Source organism: Diaporthe citri (genome assembly GCF_014595645.1).
Source record: "Diaporthe citri strain NFHF-8-4 chromosome Unknown scaffold_8, whole genome shotgun sequence".
In the NCBI taxonomy this organism is placed as follows: Eukaryota; Fungi; Ascomycota; class Sordariomycetes; order Diaporthales; family Diaporthaceae; genus Diaporthe; species Diaporthe citri.
In genome coordinates, this window is record NW_025064853.1 from 22,771 (window position 1) to 47,893 (window position 25,123).

General features: G+C 23.2%; 3 protein-coding genes across 3 annotated transcripts; 2 read left to right on the top strand and 1 right to left on the bottom strand.

The window, feature by feature from the left end:
• Positions 1–19,005: 19,005 nt before the first annotated feature.
• INS49_014407 (uncharacterized protein) lies at positions 19,006–20,686 on the bottom strand (the record flags this gene model as incomplete). The annotated part of the gene is made up of 3 exons (XM_043175098.1): positions 19,006–19,554; positions 20,424–20,557; positions 20,617–20,686. The coding sequence occupies 3 exons, from the start codon at positions 20,684–20,686 to the stop codon at positions 19,006–19,008; spliced, it is 753 nt and encodes a 250-aa protein (XP_043020055.1).
• Positions 20,687–23,075: 2,389 nt separating this feature from the next.
• INS49_014408 (uncharacterized protein) lies at positions 23,076–23,558 on the top strand (the record flags this gene model as incomplete). The annotated part of the gene is made up of 1 exon (XM_043175099.1): positions 23,076–23,558. One exon carries the CDS (start codon positions 23,076–23,078, stop codon positions 23,556–23,558), a length of 483 nt encoding a protein of 160 aa, XP_043020056.1.
• Positions 23,559–24,034: 476 nt separating this feature from the next.
• INS49_014409 (uncharacterized protein) lies at positions 24,035–25,123 on the top strand (the record flags this gene model as incomplete). Its single annotated transcript, XM_043175100.1, has 2 exons — positions 24,035–24,384; positions 24,469–25,123. 2 exons carry the CDS (start codon positions 24,035–24,037, stop codon positions 25,121–25,123), a joined length of 1,005 nt encoding a protein of 334 aa, XP_043020057.1.

Consider the following 25,123-nt stretch of genomic DNA (forward strand, 5'->3'; position numbering starts at 1 on the left):
TTAATAAGAAATTTTTAAATTTTAAGTATTTTATAATATTAAATTAATTAATATATAACTAGCTTACTTTAAGCTTAAGTTAGCATTAAGCTAGCAATATTTTAAGCCTTACTTTATAAAAAAAATTATATTTCTTTAAATAAATTTCTTTTCCTTATTAACTTTAATTAATAAAAGCTATATTTTTATTTTCTTATAATAATTAAGATAATTATACTTATAATAATTAAGCTAATTATATATAAAATACTTAACTTTACTTATTAAAATTATTATTTTAAGGTTAAATATTATTCTTCTTTATTATAATATAAAAAACGCTTTTATATTATTATAAAGTAAAGTAAAAGGCTTTAAATATATTTAATTATTCTTTATAATTAAGTTAAGCTTTTATTATAAAGATTAAATTATTAATTATTAATAATATTTTATATTTATTTAGCTAACTTTAAGTCTTTATTATATAAATTAATTAATTAAATTAAGTAAGAAATTTTATTATTCCCTCCTTATAATGCTGCTATAATATAATTAAGCTAAGCTTAATATACCTTTGCTTAAAAGGGTTTTTAAGTATAAAATAAACTTTTTTAAAAAAGCTTTTTAATTATTTTTTAAATACTTTTATAAAATTAATATAAAATAAAAATTAATTATAAAAAGTTTTTAATTAATTAAATATATAGAAAAATTAAACTTTTTTATTTATTATAAACTTAATTCTTATCTTTATTAATTAAGTTATTAAATATTTTTAAGATAAAAGTTCCTTAAAATAAAAAAAAGCTTAATAAGCTATTATTATTCTTTTTAAGTTTTATTATATTAAGTTTTATATAATTATATTATAAGCTTATAATATAAAAAGATTTTAAATATATATTATAAGCTAGCTTTAAGTTATTTATTATAAGGTACTTAAATAAGGTTTATATTTAAAGTATAAAGAAAGAAATTTATTTTCTATTTATATTTATATTAAAGCTTATTTTTATAAGGCTAAAGCTTATTAATTAATTATAATAAGCAAAGCTTAAACTATAATAATATTAAGGAATTATATTTATAATAAATATAATAATATTTAAAAATTAAAAAACATTATACTTTAAAAATAATAAAATAAGTATAAACTTAACTTAATATATTTATTATATTAACTTAATAATTTAATTAATATTTTAACTTTAAATAAAATAAAAATCTTAAATAAAAATATTAATAAGTTTATAAAAAGAATTATTAATAATATTAAGATTATTATTTCTATATTTATCATTATTTAATCTTTAATATATAAGAAATTTATAAACCTTATAATTATACTTATTAATAAAGTATTATAAAAATTTAAATTATATTTAATTATTACCTTTTTTTGCTTATTAATAATTATTATTAAAATAAAATATTTATTAATAAATAATATAATAAGAATAATAAATATAAAAATATTTACCTTAATTAACTTTTAATACTTTTTTCTTATTAAGTTATAATTATAAAACTTATTTATATTACTTTTTTTATAAAAAACTATTAATAATATAAGGGTGTTGGCTAGGTTATATATTGCAATATAACGTTTAGTTAGTATAGTGGTTAATTATTGTTAATTATAAAAGGAAGGAAGGTAAAAGGCTTGATTATATTAATTATTTTATATATAGCGCTAAGGCTGCTGCTTATTAAGCATCTTAATAAGCCAAAGCTGCTTAGTTTTAAACAGTTTTTTATATAAATAATATTTATTATTCTTATATTAACAATTTTTATTTTATAAATATATATTACTTTTAAAAAGTATAAAAAAAAGAAAGGTATTAAGTTAAATTAAATTTAAGGTTAAGAGGTAATTAATTAATTATATATATAAGTTAAATTATAAGTATGTTATTATTTCATTATATTATATTATTATAAAAGGTAGGTATATAAGAAAGCTTAAATTATTATTAAGAGGTTAAAGGTTAATTAATTTATTAAAATATATAATTAATAAATAAAAGTTAATTTATTATGAGCTGGCCCCAGAGGGGCTGCAGGCTGGCTAGCGCCTTCTTCCATAAGCTGCAAAGCAGCAACCTTTTAACTATTAAGCTAAAAGGTATGTAATAATTTAAGCTCCCTTGGATTATTTAGTCACACTATATAAGGCTTGGGCTTTTAGCCTAAGCCCATTATATAGCCCCTTCCCCCAAGACCCCCTTAATATAGTGGTATAATTACCCCTAAGGCTTACCCGCAACATTGCCTTTTAAGCTAGGGTTCTTCTTTACGAAAGGAGTGCCTGCATTTACTTGCGGTAAACGTAACTTAAACCCTTAACCTTAAAGCTTGGATTATTTATTATGGGCTGGCCTTAAAAGGGCTGCAAGCTGGTTAGCGCCTTTTTCCATAAGCTGCAAAGCAGCAACCTTTTAACCATTAAGCTAAAAGGTATGTAATAATCCAAGCTCCCTTGGATTATCTAGCCACACTATATAAGGCTTGGGCTTCTAGCCCAAGCCCATTACATAATTAAGTATATATATATATTAAAATATTTTTATTATATAAAATTAAAAAGCTTAAAGAGTTATAATTATTATATAAATATTTTATTTATAATATATTTTATAAACTTATGCTTTTATTACTTATAATGCTTAAATTTAATAAGAATTAAATTAAATCCTTAAATTATTAATATAATTATTTAATTTTTAAATAATTAAAATTTCTTAATTTAGCTTAGCTTAAGCTTTATTATATTTAATGCTGCTTATTAAATAAAGAAATTAAGGAGTGTAATTAAAGAATGGATTATTAAAATAAAGATTAAGTAAATAAAGTTAATAAATTATAAGGATTAATAAATAAGGTATTTAAATAAAAGGAAAAATAAGATATAAAATAAAGATTATTAATTAAGTTAATAAATAATAATATTTTTAATTTTAATATATAAATATTAAATTATAAAATTTAATTAAAAATGCTTATTAAATATAAGCTAATAACTTAAGTATTTATAAGATAATAATAACCCTTATTACCTAAACTTTTAATGCATAAGCATTATTATAAAAATCTTAAATATAAAGTTTATTTTTAAAAGAAATATAATTTAAAGTTAGCTAATTATATTATATTATAAGGTAATTTATAAGTAATTAATAAATATAAATTAAATTTTTATATTTTTATTATATATTACCTTTTATTAAAAAAGTTATTTTATTATTCCTTATTAAAAACCTTTAATAATTTTTTATCTTTATAATTATATAATATATATACTTAAGTTAATTATATTAATATTAATATAATAATTTTATAATATATAATATAATAATAATATTTAAAGTTATATTAATATAATTTATTAATAAGTTATTAAATTATGCTTTAATGATTTAAATTTAAGCCTTAATATATTATAATTTTCTTAACTTTTTATTATATTTAAATAATTACCTTATTTTCTTAATTATAATTTATATAGCCTTATATCTTAATTATAATATTATTTATATTTATAAAGCATTAAAAAGTATTATTAAAGGTACTTTTTATAAAGGCATTAGCTAAATTATAATTTTTAGCAATTTAATAAATTTTAAAAATCTTATGCTTTTTATATAATTATTAAAGAATTATAATATTAATTATAAGGCGCTTTTTTTTTATTATATTAAGCTTAATTAAATATTTATATAATAAGTATAAATTATTATATATTATAAGAGAAATTATTATAATATTTAAATATATAGTAATTTAATATAAAGTAGCTATTAATATTATAATTATATTAAAGCTATTAATTATATTATAAATTTTTAAAGCTAAAATACTTTAAGTTACTCTTTAGCATTTTATTAAAAATTAATAAATAATATTATCTTTAATATTTTATTTAAAAGCTTATAAAGTTTATATTTTATTTATAAGTATAATAATAAAGTTAATTTATAAGTTAAAATTTTTATTATTAATAAATAAGTTATTAATAAAGATTATTAATTTAACTTAAAATAAATTTAAAAATATATATTAAAGTTTATATTTTAAGTTATTAGCTTGCTATTATAATTAATAATTTAACTTATTATAATCTTTATAAAAAGGCTTTTAAATTTAAATTATTATTAATAAGTTAAACGCTACCTTAAGTTAATAAATAAAAATAAGGTATACTCTTTATATATATTGCTTTATATATTATTAAGCATAATTATTAACTTTATTATTAATAAGTATAATTTTCTTACCTTAGCCCTTTTAATAAAAATATAAAATATCTTTATTAAAGATATTTATAATTATATTATTAAAAATAAGTAACTTATTAAGGGTAAGTATTTCTTTTAGCTTATATTAAATATTTATCTTTTTAATTTTTTATTTTTTTAGCTTTAAAAATATTAAAATATTAAAAAATAATATATTATTAATTTATATAATAATAATAATAAAAACATCCTTTCTTTAATTTATAATTAAAAGATATAAGTTATATATTAAGATAATTATACTTAAATTATTATAATAAAACTTATAATAAATTGCTTATTAATATATATTAAATTTAATAATGCTATATAATAATTTAATAACTTATATAATAATTTTAAAAAAGTATTTATTTTAAATCTTAAAAAATAAGTAATATAAAATAAGTTGCTTAAGCTTAAATCTTAATTAAAAATATACTTAAGTAATATTTTAAAGCTTTAATTAAAAGCTTTATATTAAAAATAATAAGGTTAAAATAATTAAAAGCCTTTAGCTAGCTCTTTAAATAATTAAAAACTATATAAAGATATTATACTTATCCTTATTATTATATTTAATAATAATAAGCCATAATTTCTTATATAACTTTTTAATCTTATCTTTAAATTTATAAATAATGCATAATTTAAAAAGCTAAATATCTTTATATATCTTAAAATTAAAGCATTTAAAGTAAAAGATATTATTATTAATTAACTTTATAATTTCCTTATAATTAAATTCCTTAAATAAATTATTTAAAGTATTAATTATATTATTATATTAAAGCTTTAAAGAGAAATTATAATTTTTAATTTCTTATTAAATAAGATATATTTATTTTAACTTATTCTTTAATTCTTTAAGCTATTTATATTATTAAAATTATAATAATTTTAATATTATTAAAATTAAATTTAATTTAAATTAAATAAGCTTATTAATAATATTATTTAAATTAAAAATTAGCTAAATATTATCTTTATTATTTTTATTTTAATAATATAGCTAAATTAATATTAATTAAAAGATTATTAAGTTATTTAAAAGGTTTAATATAAGATTATATTTATTAATATTAAGTAACTTATATAATCTTTGCTAATTATACTTTTTTTATTATATTTATATATTACTTTATAATAAAAAACTTAATACTTTTATAATATTTAAGTTATTATAAGTATTTAAAGCTATATTAACTTATTATTTAGCATAAACCTTATATAGCTTCTTAATAGCTTTTTAAATAATTACTACTTTTTTTAAAAGTTAAGGGAGTTAATATAAAGTTTTTTATAAGTTTTAAATATATATTAAAAATAAAGAGTATTAAAATAATATTATTAAGGCTAATTATATTATTTATTACCTTAATAGCTATTTATAAAATGGCTTTTTTAATATAAGTTCTTAAAAATTTAATATAAAAAATATTAAAAGCTTATTAAAGTAAAGCATAATATTTTTTAACTTTATTAATAAATTAATATACTTTTATTAATACTTACTTATAAGTAATACTTATAATTTATATAATGCTTTAAAATTTTACTAAAATAAAGTTAATTTTAATATTATAAATAATATAATTTAAAAGTTTTAAATAAGTATTTATTTAATATTATTAAATAGCCTTTTATATATTCTTTATAAAAAGAAAGATAAGAAAATATTTAGCTTAAAAAAATTATTAAATTAATAACTTATAAAATAAGTAAAGTAAGTAAATATATAATATTTATAATAATTTTATAATTAAAATTAATATTATTTTAAAAGTTAAACTTAAAATATTATAATATTATAAAATAAAGTTAATAATAATAATAAAACTTAAAAATTACTTTTAAAATAAAAAGATTAATATTATTATAATTAGCATTAATAAAAAAGTATAAAAGATAATTAATTAAAGAGTATTTAAATTTATAATAAAGTTATTAAAGCTTTATTATTATTAAGAATATTATTAATATATTATTGCTTTTTATATTAAGGAAAATTTATAAATATCCTTACTTTTAAATAATTAAAAAGGTTTTCTTTAAGTATTTATCTTTTTATTAAATTACCTTATTAATAATATTTTTTTAAAAAAAAAGAGTTTTTATTTATATCTTAAATATAAAGAAGAAAAAGAGTAGGCTTATTTATAATATAAAATATTAATAGCCTTGTTAAAGTATTAATTTATATTATATTAAATAACTTAATAAGTAAGCTTAAGTTAAATTATATTTATGCTTTATTAGCTTATATAATATTTAAATATATAAAAAATACTTAATATTATAAAGCTTAAAATTGCTTATATTTAATTATTAAGAATATTATTATATTTATATTTAATATAATGCCTTAATATTATTAATAAAAATATTAATCTTAAATAATAAATATCTTTATTATTAAATAATCTTTAAAGTTAAAGTAAATATTAAAGCTATTTATATTATTAAAGAAATTATAAAGAAAGGCTTAATTTATAAAAAAGGTATAATAAGTATATTTCTTTTTATTATTATTAATAGCTAAAATTATTATAATATTAATAGCTTTAAAGTTAAAACTTTTAAAGTTAATAAGAAATATATTAAACTTATTATTATTAATTTATTATTTAATATCTTTATATATATAAATATATATAACTTTAGCATATTATTAATTTTTAAGTAAATAATTTATTAATTAACATTTCTTTTTATAATATATAAAATACTTCTTTTTTTTATATTATATATTATTATTATTATTTTTATTAAGCTAATATTTATTATTATAGCTATTTTTATAAGGTTTTGTATTATAATTACTACCTTTAAATTAATAAAATTAACTTAAGTAATAATTTAATTAAAAGCTATTATTTTTAAAAAAAGATTAAAAGTACCTTAAGCATTAATTATTATTATTATATTACTTATTAAAATAATATTACTTTTTAATATTTATAATAATTAAATTATTATTATTTTAATTATTATAATTATTAATATAACTTTATTTATAAGCTTATTAATTATTTTTTATAATTATATATTATAATATAAGGTTTTAAGCTTTTAATGTCTTAATATATTATTATAAAATAAAATAAAGCTATTTAATATTTATTAATATTATTAAGATAATATAATAAAACTTAAAAATACCTTATATTACTTATAAAATTATATTTTATAAAGGCTTATCCTTATAAGTAATATACTTAAGTACTTTATAATAAAGCTATATTTTATTAATAAGTATTTAAAAAATATTTATATAACTTTTATTTAAGTTTCTTTATTAAAAAGTAAAGAAAGTTAAAATATTTTAATTTATAAAATAATTATAATAATTATTATTTATATTAAAGTAATTCTTAAGTTTTTTATATGCTTAAATAAATAAGTCCTTTTAATTAATAATTTAAGTATAATATATCTTTATTAATTCTTTAAATATATATAAAAGAATTGCTTTAAATTATTAAGGCTAAATTTATAAGTTATTATAAACCTTATAAAAAAAATCTTATTATTAAGAATATTATATAATTTTTTAATAAATATTTTATTTTTATAATAATATTTATTTAAATTAATTATTATATTTAAATTAAATAAAAAGTTTTTTATATTTATTAAAGGTAAAAAGGTATAATAATTATATATTATATAAAAGCTATTAATTAAAGAAAGGTTATTACTTTCTTTTAATAAATTAAAAGGTTTTAAAAGGTTATTATTATCTTTATTATTATTATTAAATAAGTTAAGTAATTTAAGTAATTTAAAATTAAAAGAATTATTATTATTAAGTAATTCCTTAGCTTTTATTAAAGCATAATTAAAGTTAAAAATAATATAAATACTTAAATTATAATTTTAAATTTAATTAATTTTAAATATAATATAATATTTTTATTTTTAATTTATTAATTATTTAAAATAATTTAATGCTTTAAAAATATATATAAATCCCTTTAAAGTATTTATTTTTTAAATATAAATACTTTTAACTTAAAAAGTTTTCTTAATAATATATAATAAGTTTTTATTAACTTGCTTAAATATTAACTTAATTTAATTATAAAAGTCCTTAATAAATGCTTTATATACTTTATTACTTAATATATATATTACAGCTTAAATTTAGCTTTAAATATAAATATTTAAGTATTATTTATTATTAAGGAATCTTAGGAAATTTATTTATATTAAGAAATTAAGTATTTTAATAATGCTTTTAAGTATAAAAATATAATTTATTATAATTAATATTAATAAATCATTTTAATTAATAATATTACTTATTATATTTATTATATTATTATTATTTCTTATTATTTTAATAAAGTAATAATAAGGGTATATTTAATTTAAAAAAGAAAGTAATAAAAAGAGGAAATAAGTAGTATTAAGGGAAAAATAAAGAAGTTAAGGGTTACTTTTATAACTTAGCCATTAAGAAGCAAATTAATTCCTTTTTTTATATTTATTTATATAATAAGATATAAGTAAATATATTATTAATAAAAATAAATATTAATTTAATTCTTTTAATTATAATTATTAAATTTAAAAGTTATTATTAAGGTTATTTAAGGTATAATAAATATATATATATTAAGGGTAAAGGAGTTTGCTATGGTTTCTTGCTATAATAACTATTTTTTTATATATTAAGTATTATTATTATTATAAATTGCATTATATAAATTTATAATATTAATAATATTAATTAGCATAATTAAAAGATTATTTCTTTAAGCCTTATTAATTTATAATTACCTTTATAATTATTAATTAATATTAACTAAGTTATATATTATAATATAATGTTTAGTTAATATAGTAATTAATTATTATTAATTATAAAAGGAAGAAAGGTAGAAGGCCTAATTATATTAGCTATTTTATATGCAGCGCTAGGGCTATTGCTTATTAGGCATCCTAACGGGCTAAAGCTGCCTAATCCTAAACAGTCCTTTATATAAACAATACTTATTATTCCTATAAGGGACTTTAAAATCTTATATTTATATTTTTTATAAAGGAAATATATAAATTATTTTAAATTTTTATATGCTTTTTAACTTAATTTATATATAATATATATTTATATAATAACTTATTTATAATATATATGTTTTTAAAATAAATTTTAATTTTATTAATAATAAACTAATTAAGTTGCTTTTAAGTAATTATATTTTTTTAATATATTAATTTATAATAATTAAGAAAAACATTAGCTTTATTAATATAATATAAGCTTAACTATTAATAAAGTTAATAATTTATATTTATTTATTAATCTTATATTTTAAATATTAATATAATAATAAGGCTTTTAATTTACATTATTATACCTTATAATACTTAAGTTAATAAAATTAAAACTTATTTTTAAGCTTTATTTAATAAGGAAGTTTATTATAACCTTATTAAAGTTTATATTTAAATAATTATAATAAATAATAAATAATAAATAATAAATAATAAATAATAAATAATAAATAATAAATAATAAATAATAAATAATAAATAATAAATAATTAATAATAATTCTTTACTTTATTTAAAATAATAATATAAAATTCCTTTTTAAGATTAATTATATTAATATTATATAAACACGCTTTAAATATTTATTAATTAAGATTTTAAATAAAAACTTTTTTATTAAGCTTAAAGAATAAAATGCAAAGATTATAGCTTAATATATAATAACTTAAGTACTTTATAATATATATTATAAAAGTTTTTATAATTAAAGTAATATTTATTATTAATATTATATTCTTTATTATATTATTAAAAAGGTTGCTTAAAAGGATTATAATAAGCTTATTTATTTCTTTTATATAATTTAAAAATTATTATACTTATAATTATTAAAAAAGGATTTCCTTAATTTAATTATAAACCTTAATATTATTAATCTTTTATAATAAAATATTAAGTAAAATTATAATAATAAAAAGATTAATAATTAATAAAAAATAATAAATATAACCTTAATATAAATCTTTTTATATAACTTAAAAAGCAGTTTTAAATAAATTAATAAAATAATAATAATAATATTAATTATAATAAAATTAAGAAATTAATAAAGAAACTTAACTTAAACTTAAAGGCTTAATTAAAGAAATTCTTTTAAAATAACGCCTTAAGAATACTTAATATATAGCTTTATATTATATTAATAAAAAATATAAAACTTAATAAATTTAATTAATTTAATAATAAAAATAAAGATAAAAATAAAATTAAGCTAAAAACTTAAATAATTTTAAAAAATTCTTTATAAATAAGAAAATTATTAAGCTTAAAAAAATTTATTTATTATAATAATAAGCAAGCAAGTTTAAGTAAGTAAATATAAAGTAAATAATTAATAATTTATTAATTATATATAAGCTTTATCCTTAATAAATATAAGCTTTATTAATAAAATATAGCTTAAAAAGCTATAAAATAAGTTTAAAATAATTATAAAGTTTTATTTAAGTTAACAGCTTATGTAATTAAACCCTAACCCCCTTAAGTTAAGTAGTGATTTGCGGCGAATTGCTCTTAAAAAGCTAAGGCTATAATAATATCCCCTTCCTTAAGATTAAACTCTTAAAAGGTTAATTTAAAGGCTAAGCTTATATAAGTATTTCTTATAAAAGTTATATATAACTTTTTAAGCGTTTTTTAAATATAAAGAAAGCATTTCTTTAAGTTTATTATATTTAATTTATTTAATGATATATTTTAAGTAAGGGCAGCCTTAATTATAATAATTTTAATAAAGATTTAAAACTTTCTTAACTTTTTTTGTTATAATTTATTTACTTTAATAAGTAATAATAATTTATTTCTTTAAGTAAATAACGAATTATTAATAATAAGTTATAATAAATTAATATAAAAAATAAGATAAATTTTATTAATTTAAGTAATATTAAGTAGTAAGCTTAAAAGCTTATAATTTTTTTAATTTTAGATAATTTATAATTCTTTTAATTTAATTTCTTAATAAAATATAAGATTTTAATATTATAAGTATTTAATTAAACTTCTTAGCTAACTTAATATTAATAAGCAAGATAATGTTTTTAATTAGCTTATTTTTAATAATAAGCTTAAAATATAAGCATTTTACTTTTTATATACTTAATAATCTTTTATATTTATATTATAAACTTTTTAATATTATAAATAATAAGCTTTTTTATAAGTAAGATTAATTTAAAACTTAATTAAAAGTAAAACTTATAATTTTTAAAAAAATAAAATAATAATTATAATTTTAAAAATAATATTATTTAAAGTAAATTTAGCTAATAATAATTAATTTAATTAATTATATTAAAGGTAAGCTATATATAAGCATAAATATTATTTTAAGGCAATATTTATTTGCTTAACTTATTTATTAATTTTAAGGTAATACGTAATAAATAATATAATAAAGATTTTTAAGCATTAAATAAGGTGCTTTTAAAATTTAAATATAAATTAAGGTTTTTAATGAAAAATAATAATAATTAATAAGCTATATAATTTTAAAATATATTTTATAAATAAATAAATAACTTTTTTAAAGTTATAAATCTTTTTATATAAGATAAAGTATTTTATCTTAATTAAGTAATTTATTATAATTATAATAATATTATAGCTTTTATTAATAAATAAATATATAATAAAGGTTATAAAAATATTCTTTTAAATGCATTTAAATATAAATAATAACTTAAATAAGCCTTAATAATCTTTTTTATTTAGCTTTACTTAATAATATTAATAATAATTTATAACTTATTATTATATAAAACATAGCATTTAAGGCTAATAATATTTGCAATTTAAGATCTTATAAGTCTTTATAAACTTAAAGTATTTAATAATTAAAAAAAAAGTTTAAAAGCTTAGCCTTTAGCTTAAGTAAGTTAAGAATATATAAATAGTTTTTATAATATAAATAATTATTTTAATCTTTGCATTTAGCTAAAATTAATAATAAATAATATAAAAAACTATTTTTAAAGCCTTTAAAGTAAAGTAAGGAATTAGGTTTTTAAAGTAGCCTTTTTTAAATAATATAAATATATCTTTATTTTAAAATAAGTAAATAAGTTTAATATAACGGTTAGTAATAATTAAAAAAAAATAGTTTTTATTATTAATAAAATAGTTATAACTTAATTTATAACGAATTAATTAAGTTATAATATAAAGTTTAAATTTTATTTCTTAAGTGTTATTTAGTTTTAATGCTATAATGTTTTATTTCCTTTTTAAGGGAAATCTTTTAACCTTTTAATTAATATATTTAGCTTAATATTTTATTTATTTAAGTAATAAGTAATTTAAAAGTTAAATTAATATAAGAATTTAACTTAATAAGCTTAATAATAATTAAATAGCTTTATTATTATAAAGTACTTTAAGTTTTTATAATTTATAATAATTTAATAAAGGATAAAGCACCTTTTAATTTAAAATATTATTTCTTAAAATAATAAATAATAATTAATAATTTTTTATTATAAATTTTATAATTATATTTAATTATTAAGTGTTTTTTAAAAAACAATATAATAAGTTATAAAATTTTATTATTTTTATATTAAAATAATACTTTAATAAAAATAAAATTAAATGCATTAATTTTTAAAAGAATGTTTTTTTCTTAATTAAAATAAGTTAATATAAAGGCCTTTATAAAGGCTATCTTTAAGGCATTAAAACCTTTCTTATAAAAAAAGTTAAAATTAAATTATACTTTTTTTCTTATTAAATAAATTAATAATAATATTATTTCTTAAAAGTTATAAATAAAATATTAATAAAAGTTATTAAATCTTATAAAGGCTTATATATTAATTAAATAAGTTAAAGTTCTTTTATTAATAATAATTTTAACCTTTTTTAAGTTTATTTAAATATTATTATTATAGGCTAGCCTTGAGTTATTTGTTATAAGGTGCTTGAATGGGGTTTATATTTAAAGTGCAAAGGAAAAGGTTTGCTTTTTATTTATATTTGCATTAAAGCTTATTTTTATAAAGCTAAAGCCCATTAACTAATTATAATGGGCAAAGCTTAAACTATAATATATTTTCCTTTTTTAAGTTTTTATAGCAGGCTTTAAAGAATAGTTATATAATAAAAAATAAAGGATATTATAATTTAATTATAAATTAAATATTACTCTTTACCTAGCTATTTAATTATATCTTAATGCCTTTTAATTATATTAAAGGCTTAGCTTATTATTTATAATTAATATACTTTAGCCTTTATAATTTAATATATTAATTAAAGTAAGTTAATAAAAAATAATTATTTAAATATAAATTAATAATTAAATTAATAGTATTTTTATAATTTTTTAATGCAAGCCTTTTATATAAGCTTTTTTTATTTAAAATCTTAAAATTATAAATTTATTATATAATTTATAATTAATTAATACTTAATTATAAGTAATTTACTTTATTAATAAGGATTTTTTAAATTTTAAGTATTTTTATAAAATTAAATTAATTAGCATATAGCTAACTTACTTTAAGCTTAAGCTAATATTAAGCTAATAATATTTTTAAACCTTACTTTATAAAAAAAAATTTATACTCCTTTAAATAAACTCTTTTTCCTTATTAACCTTAATTAATAAAAATTATATCCTTATTTTCTTATAATAATTTAAATAATTATACTTATAATATTTAAATTAGCTATATATAAAATACTTAATTTTATTTATTAAAATTATTATAATATTAATATTTATTACTTTATTATTTTAAGGTTAAGTATTATCTTTTTTTATTATAATATTAAAAATACCTTTATATTATTATAAGGCAAAGTAAAAAGCCTTAAATATATTTAATTACTCCTTATAATTAAGCTAAGCTTTTATTATAAAGATTAAGCTATTAATTATTAATAATATTTTATATTTATTTAATTAATTTTAAGCCTTTGCTATATAAGCTAATTAATTAAATTAAGTAAGAAATTTTATTATTTCCTCTTTATAACGCTATTGCAATATAATTAAGCTAAGCTTAGCATATCTTTACTTAAAAAGGTCCTTAAATATAAGGCAAACCTTTTTTAAAAAGCTTTTTAGCTACCCCTTAAATATTTTTATAAAATTAATATAAGATAAAAATTAATTATGGAAAGTTCTTAGCTAACTAAATATATAAAAAAATTAAGCCCCTTTAGCATTAATTACCTCCCTATTTTTATAAACTTAACCCTTATTTTTATTAATTATGTTACTAAGTATTCCTAAAATAAGAATTCCTTAAAATAAAAAAGGGCTTAATAAGCTATTATTATTCTTTTTAAATTTTATTATATTAAGTTTTATATAATTATATTATAAATTTATAATATAAAAGGATTTTAAATATATATTATAAGCTTACCTTAGGTTATTTACCGTAAGGTACCTAAATAAGGTTTATATTTAAAGTATAAAGGAGAAGGTTTGCTTTTTATTTGCATTTGCATTAAAGCTTATTCTTATAAGGCCAAAGCTTATTAACTAATTATAATGGGCAAAGCTTAAACCGTAATAATTATATATCTTTATAATTAAGCTTAAAAAGGTTATTTCTTTTAATAAGAATTTGCATTTCTTTAGCTTAATATATAATTTAGCTTTTTATAAGATAATTAAAATTAATTATAAATATTCTTTATATTTTAATTAAACATAGCTATAAATTAAAATATTATTAAGGTAAGTAATATAAAATATATTTAAGTATAGTTTTAAGGCATTATTAATAAATCTTTAAAAGGTTAATAATGTAATAATAAGTTTAAATGGCATTATTATAGTTTTAAATAACTTAAAATAAATATAAAAAGCAGTTAAGTATTTTTCCTCTTTATATATTTATAAGTTATTAAAGGTAATAATAATATTAATCTTTAAAAAATATTTTATTTCTTTTAAAATATTTAAGGACTTCTTAATTAAAAGCAGCAGATATTAATCTTTAATAATAATATTATTTAAGGCGCAGTAATTTATATAAAATTGAAGGCCTTTTTAAAAATTTTATATAAATAAAATAAGTAACGCTATATAAAAAGAATTAAAGTAAATAAAATCTTTTCATAAGTTTTTATTTAATTATTCTTTTAAGATAATAATTTTATTGCAAAATATAATATATAATAAGCTAAATATAATAATTATATAAGTAATATAAAGATAGTTTTTTAACTTTCTTAAATAAGAAAATATTTAAAAACTCTTAAAATTTATTAAGCAATATTTTAAGCGGATTTAAGTTCTTTTAATAAGAAATATTAAACTTAATTTTAAATATCTTATTAATTTACTTTAAGGTTATTAAAAATAAGTGATAGCTATTTTTAAGCATAAATAGTAGCTGCTTTTAAAGTAACTTAACAAGGCTTATATTTCTTAAAAATGTTAAGATAAGATAAGAGTTAATAAAAATAATTAATCTTTAAAATATTTTATAAGGCCTTTATTTTAAAGGGCTTTTTAAATAAGTTGCAATTTCTTTAATAATATTTATTATTAAATATAATTATATAAGCAGTAAAATAAATAATTAAGTTGTATTATTTTAATTATAATAATTTTAATATAATAAGGTAATAAGCTAGTTAAATAATAAATATTATTATATATATTTAATAATAATTATTAATTTAATAAAATAAATAAGCGTAATAAAATATAATTTGCTTTAAGCTTTATTTATTAATTACCTTTAAGCTAAATAATTTCTTTAAACATAATAAGGAAATTCCTTAAGCTTAAACCCATTCCTTATTAATAAAAACCTTTCCTTTAATTTTAATATTAATTAAAGCATAAATAAGTATTTCCTTTCCTTTTAATATTAAGTATATAAGCAATATAAATATATTTAAGCATTAATTTTACTTATCCTTAATAATTAATTTAATAATAATAATAATAATAATAATAATAATAATAATAATAATAATAATAATAATAATAATAATAATAATAATAATAATAATAATAATAATAATAATAATAATAATAATAATAATAATAATAATAATAATAATAATAATAATAATAATAATAATAATAATAATAATAATAATAATAATAATAATAATAATAATAATAATAATAATAATAATAATAATAATAATAATAATAATAATAATAATAATAATAATAATAATAATAATAATAATAATAATAATAATAATAATAATAATAATAATAATAATAATAATAATAATAATAATAATAATAATAATAATAATAATAATAATAATAATAATAATAATAATAATAATAATAATAATAATAATAATAATAATAATAATAAATAATAAAGAATTAAAGATAATACTTTATAAAAGCTTAAAGGCAACTTATCTTAAACTTATATTATTTATTAAGCTTTAAGTAAGGAAGTTACTTTATTTATAAATAAAAGAATAAGGTATAATATAAATAAATAAATAAAAAAGTAAAGATAATATTAAGAAAGTAAAATAAAAGCTATATAAGTAAAATTAATAAATATTTAATTAAAAGCATTAAGCTATAAAGTAATTAAAAAACCTATAATAATAATATTTATAACGTTTCTTATAATTATTATTATAGTATTAAGAATTTAAGTTTATAAGATTTTTAATTAAGGTTTATTATATAAGTAATTTTAAGGTAAAAATAATAAGGGTAGTAATAATAAGCTTAATAAGGAGTATAATAAGGCGTTAAATTAAGCTTTAAATATATAAAATTTATTATTAATATTAATAATTATTTAATGCTTAAAGGTATTAAATAAACTTATAATAATTTTAAAATAAGGTAAGGTTATAAAAAAGTATATTTTAAAGCTTATAAGAAATGCTTTAAAGTAATAAAGGGGTTAAAGCTTTCTTAATCATTTCTTCTTTTAAGGTTAATTATTAAAACTTAAATAAAAAAAATTAAAATTAAGGTTTTTTTACTTTTAAAAATATATTTAATTTTAAGTATTTTAAATTAAGTTAAAGTTTTTAAAGGCATTTTTTAAGTATATAAATAGCTTTAAATAATTAATAAATTAAGAAATTTTATAAGTAATTTTAAGTAAAATTAACTTATATACTTTTCTTATAAAACATTTAGCTATATAAGTTAAGTAAGTAATTATAAATAAAAATTAATCCTTATTAATACTTATTTTAATATAAATTTATTAAATAAAGCATTAAAAATCCTTTTAAGTTTTATTAAACTCTTTTAAGTTAAATAATTTTTTTATTAAGCTAAATAAAACTTAAATTTAAGGTAAAAATAAGTAAAAACACTCTTAATATAATATTTATTAAGGAATTAATATAATAAGTTTTAATAAAAGCAAGTTTAATATTAAGTATATATATAATAAAAGTAGTGGCATTTAAAAGGCGAAACTTCTTAAGTTTAAGTTATATAATCTTTTCTTATATAGCTTTATATAAGCCCTTTTAATAATAAAACACTTTTTTATTAACAAAAGTATTAAAGTATAAAAAAGCAATTATAGCGTTGTAATTTAAGATTTTAATTTAAAAGAAAGAAACTTTCTTTTTTAAAGCAAAAGCATATTAATTAATATTTTATAAATATAATATTTAATTAAGGGCATATTTTATAACATAACGTATTAACTCCTTTAAAGAGTTAATATTTAAGAGTGAATTAAGGCATTTAAATATATTATTAATGTTTAAAGGGAAAGAGCTATGTAATGTTATAATAATAAGCAGGTAGGTTTAAGTAAGTAAATATTAAGCAGGTAATTAATAATTTAATAGTTATATATAAGCTTTATCCTTAATAAATATAAGCTTTATTAATAAGATATAGCTTAAAGAGCTATAAAATAGGTTTGGGATGGTTATAAAGTTTTATTTAAGTTAGCAGCTTATGTAATTAAACTCCAACCCCCTTGAATTAAGCAGCAATTTGCAGCGGACCGCTTTTAAAAAGCCAGGGTTATAATATTATTAAGGCTTAAAAAAGGAGAAAAAAGATATATAAATTAATATTTATATTATAAATAATAATAAAGCTATTAATTAAAACCTTTAAATTATTATTATTAATGCCTTTATTTTAATTATAATTATTATAAATATATTTATTATTAATTTAAACTTATCTTTTATTAATTAAATTAATAAGCTTAATTAAGCCGTTAAATTTAATTAAGCTATTAAATTTAAGTAAGTTAATAAACTTAATAAAATTATTAAATAAGTTACTAAATTTAATAAATTTATTAATTAAGTTAATAAATTTAATAAGTAAAATAATAAAAAGAATAATAAAAATAAATAATAAATAAATTAAGATTAAAAACTTTTAATAAAGAATTAATTATAAGATTATTTAATTACATTAAAGCGCATAAGGATATATGCATTTTTTAAAAGCTAGGCATATTAAGGGATAACTAAGCACTCCCTTTTCTTTTAATATATCATACCTTTCATAGCCCGCTTAGCATTAGCTTCTCTTATATACACATACTTTGCAAGATACTTTAATTAAATTGGCTGTTAGTAACCCCATTTAGTTCCCTGATCTGGTTCTAGAAGCCCTTGTGTGCCTCGTTACACTGGGCCGAAGCTGGGCGCCGTGTTTGTACTGCAGTATTTTCAGCAAGAGCTTTTACAAAGTCACACCAGACCGCACTTTATCGGGCGAAACGACAAAGCCAAGACCTTACAAGAGGATAAGAGTGCCAGTGTATGAGCCTCTTTCTTCAATTTTGGCGACATCGGAGATTACCCCGTGTGCCGCACCGAAGGTCCCTGACGAGCCGGCGCTCTGTATAATTCTCAATGCAAACAGTACCGGGTACGAGTCTTGCACAGCCAACCCGATATTGGCGCCTAGCATGAGAACAAACATCAGGAGATAGACAGGTCTCCTCCCGTCATGGTCGGCCAGATCTCCCATCACAGCCGGGGCCAGCCCAGCCACAATCAGATAGCAGGTGATCGTCAGATTGATAAGGGCAACGGAGACGTTCAGATCCCTGGCCATTGGCACGACGGCAGGGAAATAGATGAAACTGTTAAGAGTAGAGAACATGGCCCCGAATGAGGCCATCCAGCTTATCCATCGCTTCTGCCCGCGGGTGAAGACAGAAAACGGGGGCTCTGGGGTGGAAGCGTCGATGGACACTGCACCATTGTCGAGTTCCTTTTCTGCGAGCTTCTTCCTCCTCCTCCTCCTCCTCCTCCTCCTCCTCAACCTCGGCCGTCGTAGCTGATGGTGTTTGATGTTTTTTTTCTTCCTTGGTGGACTCCATTGCTCGCTTAGGTCAACTCAAACAAAAACTGGTCGATTTAAATGTTTCCCAGGATATACGGCGCTCCGCAGAACGAGGGAACGTCAAATAAGTGGGATGGACTTCTTCTGTCGGACTCGTGGGCGAACAGGCAGGGATGCGACATTGAGAGCGGGGACGGAGGCGCAGGGAATCATCAACAGACCAACTTTTTACAAGGTGCAGTAGTGTCAAATAATTTTAGATCCAGTGTTGAGTACTATTGAAGCAGATCCGGAAATAATGACTGCCAATCCTGCGGGATGCATGTGCGTGTTTAAGGGCACACAAAAATTGTAATGCGCTCTGGAGTCCATTAAACATACAGCTTCTCTTTGCCCGTTCTTATAATAGAGTTTCGAGTTTTTGGTCCGCTACCCGTAGATTTGCAGCTCTGCGCGTACTTTTACACAGTGTGATTGGTTGTAAGGAATTCTCCTGGGATCGATCCAACGCAAACATTGAATGAGCGAATTGCGGCAGTGAGCACTGTCACAAATCCTTGAATTGGAATCTCTCTGTGGACGAGAAGTGCTCGGATACAAAATGATGCGTTGGTCTACGAGCTTGTTCCGGCATTCTATGAGACTTCGCCCGCATTTGTTCCCATTTTTATAGGCTCAATTCGACTAGATTGCAATGAGGACGGTCCCGTCAAAGCTTTGTCTGCCAGCTTTTGAATCGCTTGAAAAGCACTAAGAAGAGTAAGCCTTCTAGAGACTTGAAGACTCCGTGCAGACATCTGGGTCCTTGTAACTTACAGTACTCTTCGGTTTGGTTCTCTAAAGTACATGGCAGATCGACGAACCAATCCTTTGAACCCGTACAGCTCAAGACGATTGTCATAGTCTTTCTGAGGCTCCGATACGCCCATTAATTCCCTATAGATTTCACCATGACGTTCGAGGTTCCAAACTTCACGGCGGGTGACGCCAAGATCCACTACGAAGTCGATGTTTAGTCATGCAGGTCACTGGTCTGTCTTTGTGCAGGAAGCTCACTCTCATTATGGCCCCATATGGCCGCGGAATCGAAGATGCACAACTTGTCTGGAGAATCTGAGTGCGGCATGGTGTTACCGGGCCATAGGTCACAATGTAATAAGCACGGCTGAATGGACCGCCCCTCAGACTCGAGTGGTCTCAGATACCGGGGAATGATAACTTCGAACAGGACTTTCTTCGCCTTGGTCCATTCGTCCTGGGGGCCTCGCTGTTGCTCCTCTATCTCACACAGAGAGCTCATCACGTTGGAGAAACATTCTTCCCAAGTTGAGCTCCAGCTGCTGCTGATTGGTATGTTGGCTATTTTCCGTTGGTCAGCAAGATAATTCCAGGGCTCGGATAAAATTTGGATACCAAGCCAACCAAAGGAATTGCCCCATTTGGCTCTGGGAGACGCTCTTGGTGTTGGGGCTGTTTCCATCGGAAATATCGCCAGGGCAGTGACAAACACGATGATACATAGGTAAATTAGAAAAGGGACATACCTAAATGAGTGGTTGAATGAAACCCGAATTTTCTTTTGGGGGATTTTCCCATAGTTCTCGCATGCAATGTGGAAACGCAGGTCGCCCAGTCCTTGACATTGGGGGGTACCTCGTCCATCTCCACGAAGTCGGCTCTGTATAATGTCAGATCGGCTCATCTGAGAGCTTGCGCGGGGAACACGGGCATCGACAGATCATACATGTAGAAATGCGCGTCCGTTAGAGACTTGTAAGTGCCAAAGGCTACTGGCCGGGCGACATACTCGGGAATGAAAGTCGTACAAAGTCTTCTCTGACTCAAATGTACCCTTCACCATGAGTAGGCCGGCCGCTCCAGCTGCACCCTGATGAGAGCTTGTAAGCTGGACGCTTGGGGACTGTCACGAGAAGAACGATTTACCTTTTTGAAGATCACTTGGACACTGCCATCGGGGAGCTCGACTTCTATTCTCATTGTCTCGACCCAGAGGGCTTTGGCCAGCTCGAGATGTCGATATCACTCTGCATCCAGCAGGCAGAGCTGGCAGGGTTTGGTCAGTACCGAGTAGAGCATGTGTAGCAGTGGCTTGAGGGCGGCTGGCTCAAGATACCTTCCATGATGCCCTCATCCAGGAGGACATTCTCGCCAAAGGGATCAATGCCCTCCAAACGAGCTGCTAAGTCAATTTTGACCATACTGAAGCCCTGCCTTCGTCGAATTACTTTGCGCGACGGCTTCTGAATAGACTCTGGATAGAAGGGACAAGATTTAACAAGCACTACTCAATTTGGTGGTCTCGCGGAGTCTATCAAATGCTTAGGAGCCCTCCATGTCTGTTGGGGGCTGGTGACTGGCGAAAATAGCCTACCCGGACGGACGATGTCGTTTCTTGGGTCAGGCTAAGTGCGGCCTGCTGGCCATTGAAACACCAGCTGCAAGCGCCGGCGTGCTTCGAGACCGCCAACTGCATGATTGTCAACGGATCGAGGTTGTAAATCCGCAGCTAATTGTGCAAAGCAGAGGCACAGCCCCTGTTGCTGGAGTGTAGGAGGATATATGCCGGGAAGCTGGTGTCACCCTGGTGATTCCCCGCAGCACCAACCTACTGTACAGTGGAAATGCATTGGGCCGGGCAAACTCCTACGTGCCTACTCAGATCCTGCGGATTGACCATTGCGTGCAAGTCGCTTGTAACTCACTGGTAAAGTTTAATTGCGCAGGGTACGAGATGCCCTCAACTTCTGTCGAGGTTTCTTTCCACAGCAGTGTTCCAAGGGGGCAAAGCTTTTGTCAATGAACTTCTTCCTGGATCGGGGACATTGCAGGTAGGGCAGACTTCGAAATACGCTCGGCCAAAGTGGTTCGACCTTCTTGGCTTCTTTGGACATGACACTGATGGACCCTATCTCAGGCAATCAATGACGAGTTCCGTTATGTCTGTAAAGACTTGCAACTATGGTCTTTCTTTGAGGGAGTTCCGACCAAAATTGGCGTTACCTCTATACTTATTGTTGAGGGAGAATCGGCCGTTATGGGTATGCTTAACGCGAGATCACCACACGTCTGAATTTACACACTGATATTTTCTTATGCAGGGCTCCCAGGCGAGCACACACAGTACCTCGACGCCGATCATCGACGTGTGTGCAAGTTCGACAGCCCCTACCACCCGAATTATCTGATATTGAAGAGATGTCTTCTAACTGCCGTTGAAGAAATCGGAATGAGCTGCAAGTAACATCCATTACACCCATACGCACACTTCTGACAACAGCAATAGATGATTCCCGCCGCCATGGCGACTTCAAATCGGAGATGAGGCTAATATCAGCCTCCTTGGGCGTCGAAGAACGACCAGACGCTGAAATTCTCACGATGTCGGGGAAGCAGCGTCCGGGTACCTGCTCCTGGCTGACGGCACGTCCATCATTCTATGCATGGGGCGAGGGACAACTAGATAATGACCCTCCAAAGGACGCTCAAGACTGCCCATGTTTCAAGACAATTCCATACAAATCTATGAATGGACAACATTCCGGTATTTGACTCCGGAAGGTGGTATACCCATAGCCATATCCGATCAGGCTTACGTATCACTATCACGAGAATGGGCGGTCCCAGAGGATTCCGACTTCTTCATCAATGCAGGTCGCCTCGAAGACGGCCAAGATGGCTTCATTTTCGTCGACATGTCGCAGCTGCAGCCTGACAGCGAGGAGGCCCCCACAAGATGTGTCAAGCAGTTGCTCGAGAGCAATGTGAAGAGAGTGCTGGGCTTGCACAAGTCCTCGCTCCTGTTCCTGGACAGCAGGGGTTGGATTTGCTCTGTGCTTAAGAATCTCCCCGATGCGAAGAGCTACACAAGGCATTTCTTTGTGCCGCCAACCTGGATGGCAGAGACGGGTTTTCTCATCAAGATTGTCTCCAAGAGCAGCGTTTCTCTTGTTCATAGGGATGAGCTGGTTGTTTTTTGAGGCTTTCTGGATTGTGAGGAGAAAGTGCTGTTCAGAAAAGAGACTGGAGCGAGGCTCAAACGCTCGCAGACTCTGAAGGCATGTTAGATCAGATCATTTAGAAAGAGACAGCGAGTATATGGATAGAGATGAGCTCAACTGAGGAACCCATGAGGCTGCAATTGGTACTCACACAATGGTTTCTGATGGCTTGTGAAGTAAGGAGAGTGATGGAGTAGACTCCAATTCCCAATACCCGACTGGAGACCCCCCTCCCAACCCCATCCCTAGCTGCCGAGACCCTAACCCTCTCTTGCCCGGTGGCACTGCCAACAGTGGAGGGGCTGGAGCTTCGAGCTCAGGAACAGCTTCACTGACCACATCTAAAACGCTTGCCTCCCACAACCTGTTCTCGGACTCCTCGGCAACAACCTGCCCACACCGTCGACCCGTCCAGCAGTCTCCTAGAAACATCTCACCACACCCGACCAGAGAACATGGCAAACCCCAAGGCCGACAAGATCGAAAAAATCATCACGCGGCTGCAAGCCCGCATCGGTGAGGGGCAATACTACGAAGCCCAGCAGCAGACCCGCGTGGTGGCAGCGCGGTACATCAAGGCCTCGAACTGGAACGCGGCGATCGAGATCCTCGACAATGTGGCGCAGTCGCTTCTCAAGGCTGGCGAGGGCGGCAGCGGCGGCGATCTCTGCGTGTTCCTGGTCGACGTCTACAAGCAGGCCGAGCTGAAACCAGACGCCACCTCGCGGGGCAGGCTGTTGACGTGCCTGCGGCTGTTCCCGGCCGGGGAGCCGACGAGGAAGAAGTTCGTTGGGGAGATGATTGCGTGAGTGTCACTTGTGCCTGTGGACGCCCCTCACCAAAGAACCACCCGCGATGATCACGATGGCTAACACGCACGGCCTGGCAGATGGTCCTCCAAGTTTGGCGAGTACCCCGCGGGGGACCCAGAACTACACCACGTCGCAGGCAGCCTGTACGCTTCGGAGCACGAGACCTACGAGGCAGAGCGCCACCTGGTCCTGGGCACGCGCGACTCGGCCGAGGTGCTGACACGCATTGAGTACGAGTGGTACAAGGAGGACGGCAGCCACACGGCGGCCCTGTACTGTGCGCGCGCGGTGCTGCCGTACCTCCTCGTCGCCAACGTGCGTGCGGCCAACACGTCCTACAGGGCCTTCACGTCCGCGCTTAGCGAGGAGAAGGGCGCCGGGCTGGGCGTGCAGGACGTCGCCTCGGGCAGCACGGACGTGCGCATCTTCCCCAGCCTGCCGCTGCTGAACTTCCTGGGCCTCCTGCTACTCGCCGTGCAGAAGGCGAGCCCGGACCTGTTCAAGCAGCTGCAGGCCAAGTACGCGGCGCACATAGCGGAGGCCGGGGCTTGGGATGAGTCGCTCGAGATGATTGCCGAGATGTACTTTGGCATCCAAAGACCGCGGCAGAACAACCCACTGCTCGACATGATGGGCAGCCTGTTCGGGGGCGCGCCCGGCGGGGGTGGTGCCGGGGCGAGGAAGCCGCCTGTCAGGCGGGTTGAGGCCCCAAGTGCTGAGGGTCTAGATTAG